Genomic DNA, 22,646 nt, shown 5'->3' on the forward strand with positions numbered 1-22,646 from the left:
CTGTTTATTTTTACTTTAGGCCTCAATTGAATGTAATTGCGATTTTAATGAGGGTGACATTTTTCAGTCATAATAAGGGTGTGAGGGGTGACGGCGTCAGGCTCAGGAAGTCTCCGTGTGTTTGTTGTGCAAACGCCATTCATCTCTTACCTCCAGAAGACTCCATACTGACGTTTGTTTAAAAATCTCAAATCTGGAATGTTTCAAGGGGCTTCGGTAATGGCTTCCCAAGAAACCATACACCCAGGACCCACCATGGCTGGAATGTGGAGGCATTTCGAATGAGGCGGTGAAACAGAGAGGCTAAGTGAAGAACAGAGAGAGAGGGGGGTGAGGGTTTAAGTTGCTTGTAAAGGCCATGGTGTTGAAACTGACTCCGTGTCCAGGTGAGAAGTGTTATTCTCTGAAACTGACTCAGTGTACTGCAGACCGTCGACGCGGACCTCGCGGAGTACTGCTGCCAGGTGTAACACATGACACGAGCCATCTGCGGAAAAACAGCACCAACCACGCCACAGCCAAGAGCTGCTAATGAGACTGTGTTGAAGTGAAATTTCAGCAGCGAGGGGGTGATGAGTTGTGTCCCGTCTAATTGAGTTCTGGCCACAGAGCACAGTGGCGTCTCTGCCTTCACTTGCAGGGTAAAGTATCCTCGTGTAAAACCACCAGAATCTGAAAGTGGACTAGACCTGTACCTTGTTTACAGTCATAAAAGGGTGGGATTGTTTTCCATCCATTTATTCATTTGTATATTATTACTATTTTTAAGGGCGGCACGGTGGCGCAGCAGGTGGTGTCGCAGTCACACAGCTCCAGGGACCTGGAGGTTGTGGGCTTGATTCCCGCTCCGGGTGACTGTCTGTGAGGAGTGTGGTGTGTTCTCCCTGTGTCTGCGTGGGTTTCCTCTGGGTGACTGTCTGTGAGGAGTGTGGTGTGTTCTCTCTGTGTCTGCATGGGTTTCCTCCGGGTGACTGTCTGTGAGGAGTGTGGTGTGTTCTCCCTGTGTCTGCGTGGGTTTCCTCCGGGTGACTGTCTGTGAGGAGTGTGGTGTGTTCTCCCTGTGTCTGCGTGGGTTTCCTCCGGGTGACTGCCTGTGAGGAGTGTGGTGTGTTCTTCCTGTGTCTGCGTGGGTTTCCTCCGGGTGACTGTCTGTGAGGAGTGTGGTGTGTTCTTCCTGTGTCTGCGTGGGTTTCTTCCGAGTGACTGTCTGTGAAGAGTGTGGTGTGTTCTCTCTGTGTCTGCGTGGGTTTCCTCCGGGTGCTCCGGTTTCCTCCGGTGGATTGGTGACTCTTGGGCGGCACGGTGGCGCAGCAGGTAGTGTTGCAGTCACACAGCTCCAGGGGCCTGGAGGTTGTGGGTTCGATTCCAGCTCCGGGTGACTGTCTGTGAGGAGTTGGTGTGTTCTCCCCGTGTCCGCGTGGGTTTCCTCCGGGTGCTCCGGTTTCCTCCCACAGTCCAAAAACACACGTTGCAGGTGGATTGGCGACTCGAAAGTGTCCGTAGGTGTGAGTCTGTGAGTGAATGTGAGTGTGTCTGTGTTGCCCTGTGAAGGACTGGCGTCCCCTCCGGGGTGTATTCCCGCCTTGCGCCCGATGATTCCAGGTAGGCTCTGGACCCCCCCGCGACCCTAAATTGGATAAGCGGTTACAGATAATGGATGGATGGATTGGTGACTCAAAAGTGTCCATAGGTGTGAGTGTGTGAGTGAATGTGTTGCCCTGTGAAGAACCAGGGTGTGTTCCCGCCTTGTGCCCAATGATTCAGGGTAGACTCTGGACCCACCGCGACTCTGAATTAGATGAGCAGTTACAGATAATGGATGGATGGACATTATTTTTAAATGTATTGATTAATTTTAGGACTGATTTAAAAAGAAATAATTAGAGACACTGATTATTAGTTAATATGTAAATTTCAAGCTTCAAATAAAAGACAAAACTTGGTTAACAAGCTTGAGATGTATCGCCAAATAACAAACTGCCGTAAGCTTAGCTCTAATTAACCGTTAGAGGCCCACAGAGGCACTAGCAGAAACGAGCTTCATCATAGAAGAGTTTTAGTCCTCGTTTTGAAGTTTATGAGCTGAACTTAAGGCCTAGCACTAACAGTCACCGCCAAAATCACCAACCTGCCTGATGCCTGATTGCAGTACGGTACGCCTGAGCTCCTAGACGAAGCTGATGGACCCAAAGGCATGCTCCAAGCGGCTACCTAAGGCCCTGCAAACACAAACTATGTGTGTACAAGCACACCCCACCGCTCCACACACACCTCAGGGCAGCAGCGATGCCATATGGCTACTCTCTGGGGATCAGAGCTAAGCTGTGTAGCATGACAACCCACTCAGACCTGCTAACCGAGACATACATGCACTCAGCAGGGGAGCTGATGAACCCGAGCGTGTGTGTGTGTGAGAGAGAGGGAAAGATGAGCACACAGTTGTTGAGCTAGGAGTCATGTTGTTTACATTCTGGAGGACGCAGAGCTGGCGTGTTCCCTCCACTTATCTCCCTCACAGACACTCTGTCCCACTGGTGAGTCAACAATGAGGCTGACAGACGCCACAAGCAAAGACCTTCGAGAGGAGAAGCTCCAGAATGTTTGACTTCAGCTGTCCATTTGTTTAAAATGGCCGGCCCACCTCTCCAAATGCTGGCGGGGTGTTCATTTCCCTTGAAAGGATTCGAGAATTCTCAAATACACTCAGCCAAATGGAATAATCCCCTTGAACATCCATTACGGCGAAAAAACCATAGCATGCCGATGTGTGGATGCACGAGCGCGGTGGGTTCCTCAAACATCTCTCACCGCACTATTTTTAGTTTGCTCGGCGGTGAAACGATGTGGATTTGGGAATAACGACGTGTGTGTTTGGATTGGACTGAAAGGAATGCTGCGAGATGTGCCAGGTCATAAACACCATTGTGTGTGCGGAGGAGTGTGGGCCCCGGCGTGGTCCTGACCTTCACTTGGGCAGAAACTATTCAGTTCTCCAGCCCTTAACTTCTGCCAATAATTAAACATAGTCAGACAGAGATATATCCGAAGAAGACTGTCCACTGAATCCGTGAGACCTCAGCAGTCTGAGGCTCTGTCAACAGGTGCGAGATACAGAACCGTTATCTCCTCCAAGTCCTCCAGCAAACACGGCGGTGCCCAGACTTTATCCTCTTGGTTGACGAGTTTGTGTGGTGTTCCAGTATGATCTCAGCACGCTCTCCCCCCTTACCATCCGGCCCGAGTAAGAAGGTCTAACCCGTGCCATAGTGGACGTGTGGTTTCCATGGTGACCGCTGGTCTGAAAGATGGCTGGTGGCTGGCAATGCCTGATGACCATGTGATTCTCTCACTCTCTTGTGGATGCTGGAGAGGACGGAGAGCAATAACTCAGTGCTTTCCAGCTGAAGGGGGATTTGAATTTACACTCTGTTAACAAGCGGGATAACTCTCCACAACAGAGAGGATTAATGTGGAGTGTGTGACAGAGTGATGAGTGGCAGAGACTCACACCGCGCTCGCTTCTTCACCACCGCAGCCGCTAACGAAGCGTCTCTGTCTCCTTCACTCTCCTCCTCTCACTGTCTCTCCCTCTCTCTCAACTCGGCCTCCTCGACTGAGCAACGACGACGCTTTGAGTTCTGGTAGAATGGAGGAGAAAAAAAAAAAAAGAGCGTGGAATTCAGGGGGGGTTTGTGCAATCATCACGTCCGCATTTTATTATTTATTTCCATTATCGTGTTTCCCCACAAAACAACACATGTTGGTAATCTAGGCCCTAAATTATTCGTGGTGGAAAATCCCTTTTCGCCACCCCCCCTCCCGTAAATAACTATGTGGAGAATGAAAGTGATCCGCCAGTTGTGCAAATTGCGAGTTCTTGTGCAGTTCTGACGCTCTATCTGTGAAGAGCAGATCCAAATGGCTTTGCCTTTCCAAATCACTCCGCTTGGACACTTCAGTGGGTTTGGATTAGACTTCAACTTCCCCTAATCCAAAACCATTTTAAAAGCTACCACGTGTCTGCATGGGCTCTCTGCACTGTCACCAACGGTCGAAAAGATCCCCGGCATTTCAGGGAGAGAAGAAAAAAACATCTCCTTTGACGCAGGCCACTCTCTTGCTGCAAATGAACGCGGTCATGACAGTAATGATGTGAACAAGGACTAGCCATCCCTAGACAGCGGTAACAGAAACAATACATTTACTTCGCGGATATCCAGCGCGGTAAGAGCAGATGTAGCACGACCTCTGCCTCTCGCGGGTCATGTCCATTCAGCCGGCGGAGGAATCCCAACCAGTGCTGTACCTGGGAGTGGTTTTGGCCTACTTTCGCTTCCGGCTACTAATCACAGAACCTACGATGGACATGGTGTAATCACGGATAAACTTCAGCGAAACAAAAGCGCAGTTAATGATCTCATTCAATGGGCCGTTGAGATGTGGGGAAAGACAGAAATGAAAAGAGCGCAAATGAGTGAGCCCTCACTCCTTCAGCATTTGAAATGCATGAAGCTGCTCTGCTTTGCCAGCCTCTTTATTCTGCTCTCGCAAAAGAGCTTGGAACGATTCGGACCGAACTCAATTCCAGAAAAACAGTTGGATTATCAGCACAACAATCACAGGGAGAAAAGGGGGTGGTAAAAAAAGAAAGCGAGTGAATAAATGAGGCAGGAGCAAACCAAGGCTGATCTGGCTTGATTTCTAAATACAAGTCAATTTGCTCCCCTTTTCTTCACATTTGAGGCGAACGGAGAAATGTCGCGGCAAGACTTTCGCGCAATCAGCTTTGTGAAACAAATTGATCCTGTCACAAATAACGCTGTTTGATGATGAGTGTGAAACGTGATAAAAGCAATCTGGGCTCGGCTGCGGGAGGCTGGGAGGCTGCGCAGACGGCAGAGCGGTATTGTGTTTTTGCCTCTGATCTATTAACCGTGAAAAGTGCCTGATAACACAGTGTGAGGGAAAAGCGCATGAAAGAATCCCTAACTCTGTGTGGCCATGGCGTGGCCCTGTCCGTGACCTCAAAGGTCGGCTGGGCGAACCTGCATCACGGGACCTGGCAGCCGTGCACACAGGAAATAAAGAAGCGCTGCAGCCCCAGGAATGTGGGCCAGCCTCAGGAGACAAAGACAAGCCTGTGTGCTCCCAGAAGACTGAGAAACCTCAGACCACAGCTCCCTCTCTCCTTATACTGTAAGCCGGGGTCATGAGGAGACAGAGCAGGCACAAACACAGAGGGGAAACAGCTGCTGCGGTGCTTCCAGGCACCATTAGATTGATATGGGTACAGGAAATGGAACGTATACTGCCCAGATGCAACTGTGCTTTATTAGGGCAAAGCCTGCTATCTTAACACACAGCCAATGACCTTCACGAGGTATAAATCAGCAGGGCTCAGGCTCGGGGAGTTGCTTCGGCTGCTGTCAGCACTAGTTTGCACTTCTCAGAGCTTGACATTGGCACAGTAAAGGGCCAACAGCGTGACCGGATTTCTTCCATTTCTCCCGTGCCACTCTTTTCTTACAGAGAAACAGACGTGAGAAGAGATTGAGAGACGGCGAGACGCAGGACATGACTCAATCAGGCGCTGCCAATCGGCACAGACCTTTCGTGTTTGCTGAAACAGTAAGTGGAACCCAAGCGGCACTGCTAACGCACCATGTGAAAGATATTTTAACTGTGGCTACTGTAAAACAGCGGGAATGGGGGGGTAATCCTGTGTGAGCCGTGGAAAGAGAATGTGTTTTCTGCGCTGATGTTAAGCCCTAAAGCCCTGACAGAGGCCTGGGAGGAAACGACTCTAGATTTTCCGTCACACCCTTCATAAATCTGCAGAGCGACTCTCGTTCACACACTCAATCACGTCCAATCCAAAGTACATTTCCACTGACAGAGTTTAACAGCTCTCTACGGGACAACACCACCACCCCCCTCCACCCCCCACCCCCCCCCCCCCCACCCCCCCGCTGCAGGAAGAAAGTTCCAGATAACAGACTTATCCAAAATCCTCAAACCACACTCCAGATATCAATTTCCAAAGTTATATAACGAAGTTGTGTAGCTTTATTAATAGCACTCAAATGTGTAATAACTTAAGGCTGATCTGTGAACAGCCTTAAAGGCTCGTGTTACAGGAACTCGAAAAAATGACGCTGCAATAACAACATCATCTGTATCCAACACCAGCAGTATGTGGGTCACCGAGAACACGAGAACCTTAAACGTCCTTTCCGAGCGACTACATCAAATAGAAGAGTGTAATTACTCTGGCCTCGGTTGCTAATTAAAACTTTGCTTAATAATGACTTGCAATAATTACACATCACAAATGGATTCTGGGAGTGCCGGAAGATGAAGCAATTACACCAGTTCTTTTTCTGATCACAATATGAATGAAAAAACACTGCAACAATAGAAAAAAGAACAAATAAGGAAAGGAGAAAGAATTTTATTACGGTGTATAAACGAACCTACAGCTGGGTAAAGAAGGGTCCCAAACCTAATCTACAAAATTGGACCCTTCAACGCAATTGTGTTCGCCGCTACAGTGCTGGATATCGCTCGGTGAAAAACTGCGAGGCCTTGCTGATTCAGGCTTTTCTGTGCAGACCTGGACAAATGAGGTTCTCATGCCTGCATTTCCATAAACTGGAGTTAAGGCACTGGCTGTAAATGTTCGTACTGTAGCGCTTCAGCAAGGAGGCTGAAGGTGGAGTCAACGTGAGGATGGAGTTACAGCTAAACCATCTACATTCCTGGAGTTTTTGTGGGTTCTTTAAAGGCAGGGAAGTGAACTCAAAACTCATCTGATCACACAGCGAGGTTTAATCCAAACATCTGCAATCAGAAACAGGACGTAGCGACATGTGAACGCTCTCGGACACACCCAGGGAGGGCGTGAGCGTGACCTCTGTGCTCTGTGCACTCATTCTCTCTCCAGAGTTCTTCCTCCCCCCCCCCCTCTACCTCTATCTTTTCTAGGCCAGAGTGCTGAGCCACTAATTAAACAGTCGCAGATAACGCTCAGCGCTCTCAGTAATTATCTCCGTGCAACTCTTAATTCACCAATCAGTCAAGTTTCATCAGAAATTTAAAAATTGGTCCGTAATCATAGATCCATATCTCTCTGTCTTAATTGATAATTACGGAGGTGTTAATTTGGCCCGATCTATTATCACAAAGGTATCGTTTTTTTGTAGGTTACAGAAAGATGAAATTGCATTAAAAGTGTTAACGTTCCACACCGGACTCACTCTGACCTCTCCTATTTAGTCCAAGCCAAACAGTACAGTCCTGACTTGGTTTTCCAAAAGAAACAGCATTAAAGGCATGTTTTTAAGAGCATATTTAATAAAGATGTTATAAAAACAGGTTAATGAAAAAGGTTGGGTTTGAGTATTAATGTTACAGATGATTTAGTACCTAGCTATGGAAATAAACACGATACATATTTACTGTAGAAGAAGCAGGATCTGAAGTGGCTAGGGTCTGCTCTCTGAATGTAGAGAGTGTCATTTGTACATTCAAAGTGTGCGGCGGCTACAAGAGTGAAACAAGCGCGGTGTCGTTATTCACGTCATAGAGACAAGATAAAGGAATCAAAGTCCATGACGGGATGACGCAGGTGTGTCTCAGTTCTTCGTATTTCCATCCTGTCAAAGGTTTGTGGGTCCTCCTTTCCTCTTCCTGAAAAATACTTCCACTTCTTTATAAGTCTTCCCCCTATCAAAATAAAAGTCTCTCTACTCAGACGTACCTTCACTTACACAATTCATACCATTTATTATTTGATCTCAGTTCTTTAATGATGTATTTATAGATATCTCCTGTAATATTTAAATATATGGAAATATATGTATAACTCATTTTCATAAGTTAGTGTGTGTGCCAATGGTTGTATAAAGGAAACATGCAGTGGTTTAGTGTGTAAAGGCTTAGGGACATAATCTATAGTGGTTTTTCCATGCTCAGGGAAGCCCTGTATATGGTGTGCTTTAACAGGTCTATTATAACATGTCTACACACTGCATTCCAGAGCTCTTCATAGCTGCTGTGTAGAGTCCAGACCGCGCTCTTTAATCTGAGCCAAAGAAATCGGAAGTCTTGCTGGACTGTCATCTGGACAAGCATCCAAGTCTCAACTCCCTCAGGCACGGCATCCTCACACCACACCACGGGTCTCACACACTCATTAATCTATAGTCTTACTTGGCTTTGAAGTTGACACGTGTTGAGTTCATACACACATGCTCTCCCTCATTGTGGTTGAGTCACAGAATTTGAGAAACTTTTTTGGCCCTTATTCAGGGCCAGAGACTGAGGAGAGGTTAAGACTGCAGCATTCTCTTGGCAGAGCAGTCAGGAAAGTGATGTCAGTACTTTGGGATGACCTTGGCAGCGCTGCAAGTTGCCGAGGACGAGACCTAGTGAAAACAGACCTCGAGTACATGAACTGTCCATGAAAAGGTGATGGACAAGCCGCAGCGCAGACACAGAAGTGGGATGTCGGGACTAAACGGCTGCAGTCATGGCATTCTTCTGTCTGGGGTCAGATGGTCGTCCCTCTGTGTAGGCAAACCGCTCTGGGCTGGTGTTCCGGAAGCCTCCGCGGTTCATGGTGTCGTAACGGGGAGCTCTGAGGGGAACAGGGGGGGAGGGGGGCACGTCTTGCCGCAGGGGCCCTCTTTGAGGAGGTGGTGGGTGGTAGAACCCCGAGTCGTTCTGCCGAGGGTCCAGAGGGTGAGGGTAATTGGAATGGAAGGCCGGCTGTGGGGCAGGGTAGTGGGCAGGGTCCCTGTGTCCAGTCCACGGCTGCCCCGGGTAGTCCTCCGGTTCCACTGGACCTCTTCTGCAAGAACAGGAAAAGCATAAAGTTACATCTATGGCAGAGGTGGGAAATGGAGTTTGGCAAAGCCGGATTCTTTACCTGGAAAGTGGGTCAATTTCTTCCTCGTAGCATATGAGTAAGTCACTTAATTTAGGTTGAGAGCCTGAGCGCTACCAGCTGAGCCAATAAGGGGAGTTAATACAGGCTTAAGGAAGGAGGGGCTGAGCTGAGCTAGACACAGCAAGGGCTGAGCAGGAGGAGAGCCCCAATACTGCAGGGATATGGAGCCTGAGGGAGAGGAGATATGGGAATACAATAATGACCCCTAATCCTAGCAGTGACAACTTTTACAGTCAGATGGAAAGAGAGAGTGAGGAAGAGTAAGCAGCATGTGAAAGTGACAGAGAGAGAGAGCGAGGCTCACTTCAGTCCAAACATAGTGTTGAATCGTCATCCTGTGTTGCATAGCAGTTTGAGCTGAGCATAACATGATCAGCTAGACATGCTCATTTTAACACACTTGCATGCACACACACACTGCTGGGGATGGAAGAGTGGCATGCGGTCAAGTTCCCAGGAGACAGTGATAACGAGGCCCGTTTTTGGCCGTGTCTGGTTCCTCACAGTAGCTGACGGGGGTGTAATCTCCCAGTAAGACGAGACAGTGCAGTGTAAGCCAGCACCCATCACCTTTGATAACCTGATTCATGTATCTCCATAGCTCTTTGCACATATGTACTTTGGAAAAAGTCCGGAGAATTAGGTCAGGACGTTTTTCGGGGGCTGTCCTTTCACAGCTTGTAAGGCACATTCTCACAGCAGGAAATGTTCCGCATGCTTTAGGCATGGGGTGGCACAGCATATGGAGGGCCATTTTTAACTAAAGTGTAAGATTAGCTGCTAACGGAGCAGTATAGGAATGTTTTCTCCAGATGTCCTTTTGCCCAAAACAAATACTGAGGCGTACGAGTGGTTTGTTAGCAGTCAAACTCTGTGTCAAGGTGCTCCATGATGTAGTTGGTTCTTTTATGGTGCTTTTCCACTGCATGGAACCTACACAACTCTACTGGACTCAGCATGGCTCTTTTACTTTTCCACCGGCCAAATCTGGTACCTGGTCCCTGGAACCGGGTACGTTTTCAGACCCAGTCCCGGTTCCATTTCACAGGCGAGCCCTGCCAGTGGAAAAGAGACAATCTTTAAGAGTGCTGAGCCGAGTCGTGCAGAGCCGGACTCATGCCGTGAAAAAGGACCATTATTGTCCTGTGGGTTAATCAAGCAACGAAAACCTTCAGCACCGTGATGCCTCTCAGTGTTAACATTACAATACTTTGCTTATCGTAATGATAAGTCCATCACCAGTGGCCGCACATGCAACTGAGCAAAACTCAATATTCCCACCTCAAAGGCCACACAGTAAAACCAGTTTTTCCATTCCACCTTAAATGGTATCTGCAGGTACATACTGGCGCCTGCTGCACCCTTTAAGGTGACGGGTGAAACTGGAGAATAACAAGTTCTACAAAATAAAACCACTTCTACAAGAAAACACAACTAAATCTGAACAATAAGCTTCTGAATAGGAAGCTGCTTCAGTCTCCTCCGGACCACAGGGGGTGATTTTCAGCAGTTTTCAGTCAAATTCTTGTGTTGTTCTCTCTCACGAACCACATGAACCTTTGGTGTTTGAGACAAGCTCCTTGTGGTTTATCAGTTACAATGATAAAAAATCACTTCCTGTCCTCCACCTGCAGTTCACCCAGTGACGTGACATTTGCAAACATCCTATCAATATTTACAGAAGACACTGTATAGAAAAGTTAATAAACATTAGTTTATTTATTTATTTGAAGTATGTTTGTATTTAATAGGTACATATTCCAAACAAATCTCACAATTTTTAAAATGTAATGTGTTCTGAACACTGACAAAACATAGAACAGAACACAGATACTTCATCGCTTTATTCTAGAAATGTATTCCCCGTGTGTGTTTAGGTACATCCGTATCCTACTGGTATTATTACTGCACAGAGACAGAGGTGTGGAGGTACCCTGGTTATGAGTGTTATGCTCCTTCTTATTCCTTCACTCATCCTCCCTGTAGCCAAAGTCCGAGATCAGTACCAGCCCAGGCATGTGACACGTCTTAAAGAGCTGGGATCCTTCCATTAACTTTCCAGACCGTCCTCGTTCTGACACATCTGTGAACCAGCTTTCCATCTGATGTCTTCTCAAGGTATCATTTAGCCGGCACATTCTCCATATCACCAGCGTGTCCATGGCTACATGTGTGTGCTGATACTCCTTGCTGAGTGTGGAAAGCATTAGACCCCAGTGGTAAGACCACTCTTCCAGCTACGGTTTCTTAGGGGGAGCTTCCTACAGTAAGTCAGGGCAAGAAACCAGGCATTCCAGAAATCATCAGCATGCTCTTAATCTCTCCCCAATGCTGCTGACCACCCATCCAGCGCGACAGTCGGGCGTCTGCGCACACACTCCCCCACATTATTGGTCCTGGCCTCTGTGATGTCACAACCTCACAGCCTCAGATAAGCCCTGGTATGTGTGTGTGTGTGTATAGAGAGGAAACAGAGGGGAGTGCGAAGGCCAGAAACATCATTACTGCTGAAGATTATCAGTCTTGCCACATGTGGAAGTTGCCTGCACCTGGTCCTAACAGCACGTTCAAGGACATCCCAAAACCCCTCCCGCACATTCACAATGAATCTCTCCGAACCTCGCGCTCCACCCCCTCCCCTGGCAGGCCTGTTTCCCAGAGACTAATCCAAAACAATCACATGAATAAGCATTTAGAAATCCCATTCTTGGCCTGTGCCTTCCTAAAACTCAAGAGCTTTGTAGAACAAAGAGGTGTAAAGCATCTAAATGTACTCGCACCTGGCCTTCAAATCCAAAGCTGGTCTATTTGTTCCTGATCTCCGTGTGTATTAGCTGCGCTATTTGTCCAAATAACTGCATTGTCAGTGTCATCGTATCTCTCATCCAGGTAAAGCAAGAGAAGATAACACTAGCATCCTGAAAATTGTACTTCTAGAGAATCCCTGATCCCTGTCAAGAGAGCCTGGGATCCCTGGTACAGCAAACAAACAGGACTGGCAATCGCTTCTCTCTCTCTCTCTCGCGCTGGAGAGAGGAAAACTCTCCAGATCAGTAAAAGATCAGGAGAGATTTGCCTCACTGTAGAACAGCCATTCACTGTGGGCATCTGTAATAGAGGATTGAGCGATAACATGTAAGAACATAATACGGCCAATTATGTTCTTGTGTGAGTATCACACAGCTGAGGAATGGGCATATTCTGTCTGTCAAACACTCATTAGAACTCCAAAATCAGTTTAAGTGTTTTATGGTAGACATTTGGGAGGATTTAGCAGCCTGCGTTTGGACAAAATCCTTTTCTTTGCTTAAGACTTCTCACACCTGCTTTTGAAAATAAGAGGAATTCCAGAGCTCCCGACTCATTCAGAGGGGGATTCATGGTGAAACGGGTGGAAACAGCTGTTTGATTAATACTTACCACGTAAAAGTGAAAAAAAAAAAAGATAACTATTATCCCTCTCACCCCAAATTCATACACACCTTAAAACAACTCTGTTAATCCCACCCCAGTTTAGACGAGACTACGTTTGGTGACATTCTCAACAGGCTTCTGAACAAAGCCACAGACCTTCAAAATGTAGATATCTGTCTCCATCAGTGGTGGATGCTGGTCTTTCAAAGAGGGGAAGCTCAATTTCGGCCTACATCATAAAATGTGTCGGTTTATTCATACGTAATAAACTACCCTCCGTTCCTTTTTAAGAAAATGATCTGTGACCCTGTCGTACCAACAAGGCGTCTTTTCCAGGGACTTGACTAGTGTCCTCTCAATGGCCAGCAGAGCTAGGCTGCTTAAACGGCCTTGGCCCATGTGAAGTGTGTCCGCCTGTGAGTGCTTTGTGACGGTGGAGGGGCTCAGCAGCACCCGCTGGACAGAAACTGAGATAGAAGTCAGAAAGAGTGATAGAAGTCAGTCTCCAAACACAAGCAGCTACAAAAAACCCACCAGAAATAGAAGCTCGATTTGTCGCTAGTCGTTTTTAACAAAGAAAGTGCCGCTAAAAAGATTAAGAAAGTCTCCGGTTGCACTCAGAACACAATGAAAATGTAATGCTCCCACGGATCTTTACACCAAAGGATCGCTGATTCACTGATTTCGCTGTCAATCAAAAAGGGATTCAGCCTCAAACAGATCATCCAATCATCATGCAGAAGCTGAGCGTCCGGGCCAGCCGAGGCCAGCCCACTGCCCCATAGACCCCCAGAGACGCTGAGCGTCCGATGGGGGGGACAAAGCCCAGCATTTATCCAATGACTCGTCTCGTTTCGCTGCTTCACTATTGAACTCTGTGTTTAAAGCACCGTGAAGCTGCGGGAATGATTGAGAGGAAAGCCGCTTTTTTACCAGTGATAAGAAGCTGATTCTGAACAAAAGTTGAGTGCGTTGTAGTGCATATGTATTCAATGACATGTACACACAACAGTATATATTTGATCACTTATTTTTTGACATTTTAGGGGAAGCTGAGCTTCCCTTGCAGTTTTAGAGCAATCACCACTGGTCTCCATCCACAGCATCCCAACTTGAATCTACCTGTTTGACATACTGCAGGTTAATGTAAGCACTGGTACAAAGCTTATATTAAAAATCTGTCGTGAAGCTACAAAGCGTTATGGGGTTGAGGCCGAGGAAATGACAGCTTTACCATTTCTTTAAACTGTGAGGACATTTCTGAGCCAAATGTAATTATAATACATAAAGTCATCAACTCAACAGACTCATCATACCAGTCGTGAAGAAGCTTCTTGTGAGTTTGATAACTCACTTAAGTACGTATAAAACTCCAGGTAACAAAGTTTCACTTTTAAAATGAGATTTCATTACCGACTCGATAACGGCACGCCACGACAGAGAGACCAAAACAAAAGAGCAATAAAGCTAGAGTGAAAAGTAATGAAAGATAAATGGCGTTATCATCCAGCGCTAGTAAGAGAGAGGCAGAGAAGGCAGAGATGTCTAATATCAGCAGCCCACTGTTGAGATGTTGCACCGTCATGTTGTTTTTGACGGTTCTGCTCTGTGTGAGCAGCGTACAGCTGACAGTTATCTTCTGAAGAGCTTTAAACCTGACTGTCAAGTCCTGCTATGCTCAGAAAGGCGTGGTCAAACCGTTGGGAGTCGATTGCTGGGGGTAGTGCAAATCCCCCATAGCGCACCTGGCTGCTGGAGTGACACCCTGGACCCCGCGAAGGCTGGGCGATGTTTACACAGCTGCCCTCGGGAACTGTGCACCTTACCTTCACACACACACACTGTTGACCCCTCACAGTCATAAGACACCAGCAGGGCTCCCACAGAGAGGCTCAAAGGAGGACAGATTCTGTCAGGATTATTTAGAATTCCAGGCTTTTACTGAGAGAAACCGGGAAAATAAAAAACATTCAGCTACCATTACCGCCGTCTGCAGTCGTTGTCGGTTTATTAGGTGTCCACCTATGAGACATGCTTTCCCAGTGTGAGAAATGTAATTATAAAAAAAGAAAAGCCTCGGCGTTCATTAATTTTGCCGAGTTTAATTGCATTGCATTGAAAATTCAACACGAGCTTAATATACCATGCTCCAATGCGAGCTGAATGGCTTCTTTAAACGAGGACACGTTTCATACATCTGTGACAGTGAAAATGAGCAACTGTAAATGAGCACATTCTCACACAATCCTGAGCCTTGAGTGTGAGGTTTCAGTGTGTGTGTGTGTGTGTGTGTGTGTGGGTGTATGTGAAGTGTGTAGAAGCAGGTAAAGCATGGTTAAAGGGGCGAGCGAGGTGGTTAAGTGTTTCTCGGCCTTGGCACTGCCGCGCAGACAGAAATAGCTCTGTGAATTATTATTTTTTTTTACATCTGAATTCCTGCCAGCGCAGGGAGGATTCCTTCTGAGAGGCGGCAGAAGAACGCTGAAGGTCGGCACCTGTTGAGAACGCCGTCTCCGCCTTTGAAGTGCGGCTTTAGAGCGCTGTCAGAAACGCCAAGTGAGCGGCGCACCTCCCAGCGCATTCAGAGCCTGAAATCAGGACTGATTGTTCTCAACCACAGCAGCCAATGAAACCATCAATAAATTAACCCGTGCTTGATTAGACCATTAACCTAACATTCTCCGTCTGCTACCTGCCAGGCACGGTAATGGGGCGCTGCTTGATGCCCGGTGGCTGGTCTGAGCCGGGCTAAATGAGCTTTGCTCTAATAAAGTCATGCCTGTGTGGTTATCAGTGCAAATGGTGAGGAGACGGCTGGAGCAGAGCCTTGTATTTCACAGCTGATTGGACACACAGAGACCTCTCCTCCCCTCCCACGGCTCACCTGTGAGAAACGTGGCACTCATGCTACTGAAAGAAAATCAACACCCGGGTTAACTCCTTTAACACAGCCGCAGTCGATATGCACACGCTGCTGAACCTCTTACTCCACGACAGGGCTAAGGGTTTCAGCCTTAAACAGGGCTCAGAACCAGAGTCACACAGATAACGGAAAACAGAGGAAGGGGAGGGAATAAAGAAGACAGCAATAAGGAAAGAAATAATAATAATAAAAGAAGGGATAGGGTGAGGAGGTCTAGCTTAGCACAGATGGTGGGTGCTGGTTGCCAGGGCAACATCGAACAGGCAGAGCAGTGAAAGTATGGCATTATTTTCAGAGCCCTCGTCAAATGTAACCTTTTTTTTTTTTCTTTCTTGTCACTGGTTCTTTTTCTGGTGTTTTCAGCTCTGAATATGACGGCTCCCCTGTTCTCCTGACTGACGTGTGAATGCTGTAAGTACAAATGTCCAGAATAAGCTCCGACAAGTCTCTTAAGCTGTGTTAAGATCCCAGAGCAACAGATTTCAAACTCGTTTAAAACTGGGCTGGCAGGCCAGGAGGTCTTCCACAGAGGACCCCCCAGGTTCACAATCTCTCTCTCACACACACACACACACACAGCACTGAGAAGGTCCTAATGACAATGTGGTCATTGTGACCGAACTGAAGTGTCTACAGAATGCAGAAGGGAATGTGTGTGGATAGTGATGGACGTTAAAAATGTACTATAATCCAGAATAAAAGGATCAGATTGCTGCAGTCATGATGTTACTGAGTAAAGGGAAGCTCAGGGCCTTTCCTGACTAAACCACTGATTACTCGGCTGTCTATTCCTGTACGTACTTATTTATTTATTTCGATTTTAATTGAAAGCGAGTGTCTACAAAAGAAAGGAAGCTGTAATAAAGGCAAAGAACAGAGGCAATTAAAAGTGTACCAATGCTACTATCACCGTTTGTCTGTTAAATATGTTTCCTCTGAAAAACGAATAACGTGGACTTAATGGCCAATAAGACTCAGAACTGAGGAGATGAAATATGGTCTCACATTCACAGCAACGTGTGTGGAAGAAGCGCAGGTGTGTGTGTGTGTGTGTGTGGGTGACAGGTTTATGTTCTACAGAACTATGAGCAGTGGAGTCAGTGTGCCTCTTCACCCCAAGTTCAGTGGAAGAGGCCACCATCTGCACATTAATCAGCCAATTATCACTCTAACTATCCAGTGAAAGCCCTGCCAGAATCAAACAAAACTTTGACTCTGCTGGCTAATCCAATAATCTGTAGATACGGGGTGAGCGGCTTTTCTGATTGGCTGACCTCAGTCTGAGCAGCCTGGATAATGAGCATGCATTATTTTGGTAATGGTTATAATTGGGCACATATGGAGGAGCTGCAGGCTCGGTCTAACAGGCCGACCTTCCTCCACCTGTGAGGCCGGTGACCTCAGCTTCAGCCGGAGAGCAGTCGGACACTAATATAAGCTCCATAGCTGAGGTTAGAATAACAATCAGGGCCATATTTAGCGAAGGCCTCTGTGACCGAGGCTTAGCGTATTTGTGTCAGCACAAAAATACAAACCAATATAACGGAGTCGGAGTGGCGAGGTAATTTTGGGGGGGAGAAAATGACTTTAAAAGTGGGCCCTGGGGAGCTGGAGCTGTGGGGTCTCATTTCATCGCTGTATTAATGCTTTAAGGCAAATGATGAATACTGTATAAGCAGCGCAGTCATGTTTAATTTCAGTAATATTATATAAACGCTATGCTGACACTTTCCGAAAGTTCTGCGAAATACTCTAAGCGGGTTCTGGAGTATTGTAAGCAACAGGAAATGGTTTCTTACTTCACTGTGAACCAAACTCACCACCGAATCTCCATCTGCAAAAGCTTGAGAGGGCCACTAACAGGAGCCCCATTTACTCAGGACAGGGAGAGACTGAAAAAGCTGTACAAGAGATTGACACAGTGACAGAGAATTAAAAAGAGCAAATAAAACAGAACAAGGCAGAAAGGGAGAGGGTGTGTGTGTGAAAGAGATGCAGAGACCCGGTGCCGCTGTAACTCCACGCAGGTTCAGAGGGAGGTGTGTTGTGTATCAGGTTGCAGGACTGGCTCTGCTGGGCTGTCTCCGTGGAGAGGAGAGAGGATCAGGTGAATTCCCAGGCGGAGAGAGGCCTCAGAAGGCAGACACTCCAGATTTAATTATAAGCTTTAAAGAGGATTACTCAGCACTGCGTGAGAGTGAAAGAGGCTGACGGCTCCCTGCTTTCTTTCTTCTTCCCTCACGTTCTCTCTCTCTCTCTCTCTCTCTGACTTACACTCATTTTCTGCATCTGCTGTCCCCATCACATACCTTCTCTTTTCTCTTTCATTCTTATATTCTCATCTTCTGTTCATCTTCTGACAGACTGTGGGCCTACGTGTGTGTCATCCTCCTTTCCTCCCTCTCTTTCACTCCTTTCTGCCCTCTGTCTCTCATTACTGTCTATCTCCTTCTCTCTCTAGATGGAGGGATCACCTCTAGGCTGAATGTATCCCACAGCCTCATCTGATTGTTTTGCATTCATTAATGAATACACAGAGATGCCAGGCCCCGGTGATTTATGGCATTGTTTTTTTTTCTCTGCTGAAACAAACAAAAACACTTTTTTAATAAATGTCTTATTATTATTTTTCTTAATTTCGATTTGATTTGAAAATACCACAAATTACTGTGTGAATGAATCAATAAAAACTGTCCAACACGACTCACGATTAAATCTTTTAACACCGTTACATTCAGGACTTCTGAATATAAAGATTATTTTACTTTCTGTAAAGATTCTTTTCTAGATATATTGTTCTGTTCCAACAGCAAAGCTTCAGAAAGGACTATTCCAGTGGCCATCGTCTGTTATAATGACTGCTTTTATCAGCTTTGATGTATGGACTGATCTATGTCAGTTAACGTTTTGCTGACTTTGGTTTGTATTATGAAACCTTTTCATATATAATAATAGCATAATATCAATGGCTTATATGAAACATTCATTGATTCATTCATTCGTTGTCTGAAATCGCCCAGTTTTCGATCCAGTTCAGGAAACCCACGCAGACACAGGGAGAACACACCACACTCCTCAAAGACAGTCAACCGGAGGAAACCCACGCAGACACGGAGAACACACCACACTCCTCAAAGACAGTCAACCGGAGGAAACCCACGCAGACACAGGGAGAACACACCACACTCCTCACAGACAGTCACCCGGAGGAAACCCACGCGGACACAGGGAGAACACACCACACTCCTCACAGACAGTCACCCGGAGGAAACCCACGCAGACACAGAGAGAACACACCACACTCCTCACAGACAGTCACCCGGAGGAAACCCACGCAGACACAGGGAGAACACACCACACTCCTCACAGACAGTCACCCGGAGGAAACCCACGCAGACACAGGGAGAACACACCACACTCCTCACAGACAGTCACCCGGAGGAAACCCACGCAGACACAGGGAGAACACACCACACTTCTCACAGATAGTCACCCGAGCGGGACTCAAACCCTAAAACCTCCAGGACCCTGGAGCTGCGTGACTGCGACACTAACCTGCTGCTCCACCGTGCCACCGTTAAATAAAACTCATTAAGAGTTAAATAAGACATTTTAATTTGTCTTCAGTTGTCATATTATCTGGGTTGTCACGATTACAAACAGCAGTGGTTGAAATATTCTCCTCACTCCATCACACCCACTTCATCTTCGGAACGGGTTATTAATGAGCTCATTAGTTGCATCAGGTGTGTGGGAAGCAGAGGAACCTCTGAAATGTACAGGGCATTGGCCCTTCAGGATTAGGCCTGAGCATCACTGACATACCCCAACCTCCAAGTCTGTCACACTCTGTTAGCAAAAGAAATCAGAGGCGATGTGAATTCCTATGTCATTAAACCACTCAACAGGGTTTTGGAAGTGTTCAGTGCAAAACCATGCAAAAGTGAAAATGTTATTCAAGCAATAATCTCTGCTTAGAGCAGTTTGACCCCATTATGGCAAAGACGGCTGAACGTGGGTTTTTACCTGGGCAGGGAGGCGTACTGCCGCTCCACATCCTCATAGCGGGGCACCAGCCTGGGGTCTGGATTCCTCACAGGCATCTGTTAAAGAATAGAGCACAGTTAGAGAAGCGCACCAACACAAACCAAAACACACATGGATTTATTATACAACACACACACACACACACACCCATCCGTTCCTGTATCCGTTCCAAATACTGACGGATTACCACACAGATGATGATTATATGACATGAATAGTGCCAGTCTTTTTGGGTTCACTATAAGCCCAGCTTTGGTCCTGCTCCTTTCCCTTCTCCATTAACAGCAGTGATGAAAGTTACCTTCTTTCTCAAATACCTGCTGGGCCATGTAATCAAGGCCTGAAAGGCTGCAAGAGAGCAGCTCACAAAGGCTGCTTATTGGGGATTTAGCATCGGGAGCCGTGAGGAGGGGGTAGAAGGCTAGGTCCCAGATTATGTTACTGAAAACAGGAAGGAGCCTAGCAGTCCAGCACCCCTCCTGGACTAACCCCCATCCCGAGCTGGAGGAAGAGCCAGATTAACTCTCCACATTACATTAACAAGACGGGCAATCTCTTAAGAGAGAGGCTTATCCTTGGCCATTGAGCACGCAGATTTCAGAAAAGCCCCTTCAAATATTTAAGCTTTCAATGGGATTTGTTTACCACCCAACCCAGTCAAATTTTCTCAGAGCCTTTATTACATTTCATGTTTCAAAGAGACGTTTCATTATTTTTCTGTGCCCTTCTCTCTCTCTCTTTTATGGGAAGACGCTGAGGGCGATAGAAGTTTGAAACTTCAAGACTTTCACCCCAAAATATACAGGCAACTTAATAAATTATAAATAGTGACATGTAATCCATGAGGAAATTATTCCAGTAGATTTAGCAGTGACTGACGGATGAAGGTTAGCGCCATTATGGAAAACTGCCTGCTTTTCCGAGGGCAATAAGTGGAGAAACTGTGTCATCCGTCTCAATGAGCCAGTTTTAAATATACGCTCGCCGAGCCGCCACCTCTCTCCACCGCGCTCATAATGGCTGCCCCGCTGCCTGCATATTAAGCACAATTCTTCTCACCATCTCGGAACACAGAGACGTCTTCGGGGCATGTCTTCATGATGATAAGATGAAGGGACGGGCAGACATTACCTGCGATTGGGGAGACGGGTTGAGGGAGGGGGCATAGAAAGCTTAGGAAGACGACAGAAAGCGTAACTGATGAAAAGAGGGACGTATAAATGTCCTTTATTCACATTCCTCTTTGTACGATTTTGTCTGAAGCGTTTGAGGAGGAACTGTTCTGAACTCACATTCTCACACTGGAGTCAGTCCAAGGCTCACAGCTCTTTTCTCTAGTTGAAACAGTCCTTAGGCTAGAGAGGGGGGAAAAAAAGCCCACACACAGTTTGTAGACGGCAAGCCCTGAGGTGGCAGAACTCCCAGGGACCAGGAAGAAACAGTCACCCCCAGATGTCTGCCATTACAACTCTTTGCCAATGCAGGACATGTAGTGATCCTTTCCCATAGGAATAACTGCTGGGGAACAAAAACTGCAGCGTTTTAAAGACACTGCATCTGTGAGGCTTTGACATACCAGCCGACTGCATACAGCTCTTTCCTATGGGCATTATCATATTAATAAAGCAACAGATGTCAAGAGCCATTGCGGAGGAGATTGCTGTTTAGCGAATTAATGGTTCCCCGTTCTTTCTGAGCATGGCTTATTCTCATTCACACTACACTGCTCTCTTTATCCTCATACAACCTTTCACGCCATCAGTCCAGCGTTCTCCAGAGTAGCTTTGATTTTCCAGCCAAAACGTACATGCCTTCATTGTAAAAGTGCTCCGAGGTTCACATGTCCCTGGCTGAATCTGTAAGATATTGTTTGTATTGTTTGATGAGAATGGGTTTGTTAATACACACTTAGGCACATTACGAATCTGCCCTGTGCCTTGTTTACCTCTGATCAGTGTATGTGTTTACACAGGCCGTGTGTCTCAACAGTGCACTTTAAAAAAAAAGTATAAAATGGTTTGAAAATTCCAGTCATAAGTAATCAAAATCTAAACAGGAAACTCAAGATTTGATAAAGATCTCCACCAGGACAGCTGCATAAGATGATAAGGAAATATACAAACTCACATAAGAGAATCTCTGAAACAAAGTGACAGAGCTCTTTTTAGTCTGTACAATAAGGACACAGAGAGAACACACCACACTCCTCAGACAATCACCTGGAGGAAACCCACACAGACACAGGGAGAACACGCCACACTCCTCACAGACAGTCACCCGGAGGAAACCCACGCAGACACAGGGAGAACACGCCACACTCCTCACAGACAGTCACCCGGAGGAAACCCACGCAGACACAGGGAGAACACACCACACTCCTCACAGACAGTCACCCGGAGGCAACCCACGCAGACACAGGGAGAACACACCACACTCCTCACAGACAGTCACCTGGAGGAAACCCACGCAGACACAGGGAGAACACACCACACTCCTCACAGACAGTCACCTGGAGGAAACCCACACAGACACAGGGAGAACACACCACACTCCTCACAGACAGTCACCCGGAGCAGGACTTGAACCCACAACCTGCAGGTTCCTGGAGCTGTGTGACTGCGACACCTACCTGCTGTGCCACAAAACAGGCCACTTGCCACAGAATAAAGAGATAAAGTCATTTGGAGCACTCGGGGCCAACATAACTTTCGAGTTACAACAGTAAATGTGTGCTTGGAGAGTTTATGGAACCTGGACAAAGTGAGAGACATGAATTTATGGGACCTGGAGACTTCTTGCCAAGAAGAGTGTATCACAACGATGACAAAAGTCATAAGCTCTAATTAATGCTCCAGTGGGCAACACGCAGGTTTGCAAACTCCTGACTATAGTATATTAACTTTCTGAACGTGTCACTTCAGTTATTATCATGATGAACATATATCAGGATTATGCATTATTTCAATATTTATATGATGCACTGGAGCGCAACAGGTAGTGTCAATGAGGCACAGCAGCCAGGCCCACCGCGTCCTGGACAGGGGGGGATAGTCGTGACCCTCAGTGGTGACAGCGCCTGAGGCGGGGGGATGAGATGAGAAGTGCTAATGACGACGTTCTTCATTTTAAACGAGCAGCTGATTTTGATGCATCTCACTCAAAGTGTTTGGAGTTTATCTCTCACGTTCAGGCGCCACTCTGTGCGAAAGAGATATTGAGATTCAGGTGAGATGCATCTGGAGGTGAAGTGTTAAACCGAGTACAACAGAGAGAGGGGCTAGAAGAGGCACTCTTAGCTGAGATGAAATAAAT

The 22,646-nt window shown here is 46.7% G+C and overlaps 1 protein-coding gene across 1 annotated transcript in view; it reads right to left on the minus strand.

Moving 5' to 3' along the window:
• Positions 1-7,350: 7,350 nt before the first annotated feature.
• The window catches only part of pard3bb (par-3 family cell polarity regulator beta b), a 309,049-nt gene continuing 293,753 nt past the window's right edge, over positions 7,351-22,646 (minus strand). The window contains exons 22-23 of the mRNA XM_066685934.1: positions 19,314-19,390; positions 7,351-8,851 (exon numbers count right to left, since the gene is read on the minus strand). Coding sequence (XP_066542031.1) covers positions 8,515-8,851; positions 19,314-19,390 — 414 coding nt within the window. The 3' untranslated portion in view covers positions 7,351-8,514. The remainder of the gene's footprint in view (positions 8,852-19,313; positions 19,391-22,646) is intronic.

Source organism: Hoplias malabaricus, chromosome 12, assembly GCF_029633855.1.
Source record: "Hoplias malabaricus isolate fHopMal1 chromosome 12, fHopMal1.hap1, whole genome shotgun sequence".
Taxonomy (NCBI): domain Eukaryota; kingdom Metazoa; phylum Chordata; class Actinopteri; order Characiformes; family Erythrinidae; genus Hoplias; species Hoplias malabaricus.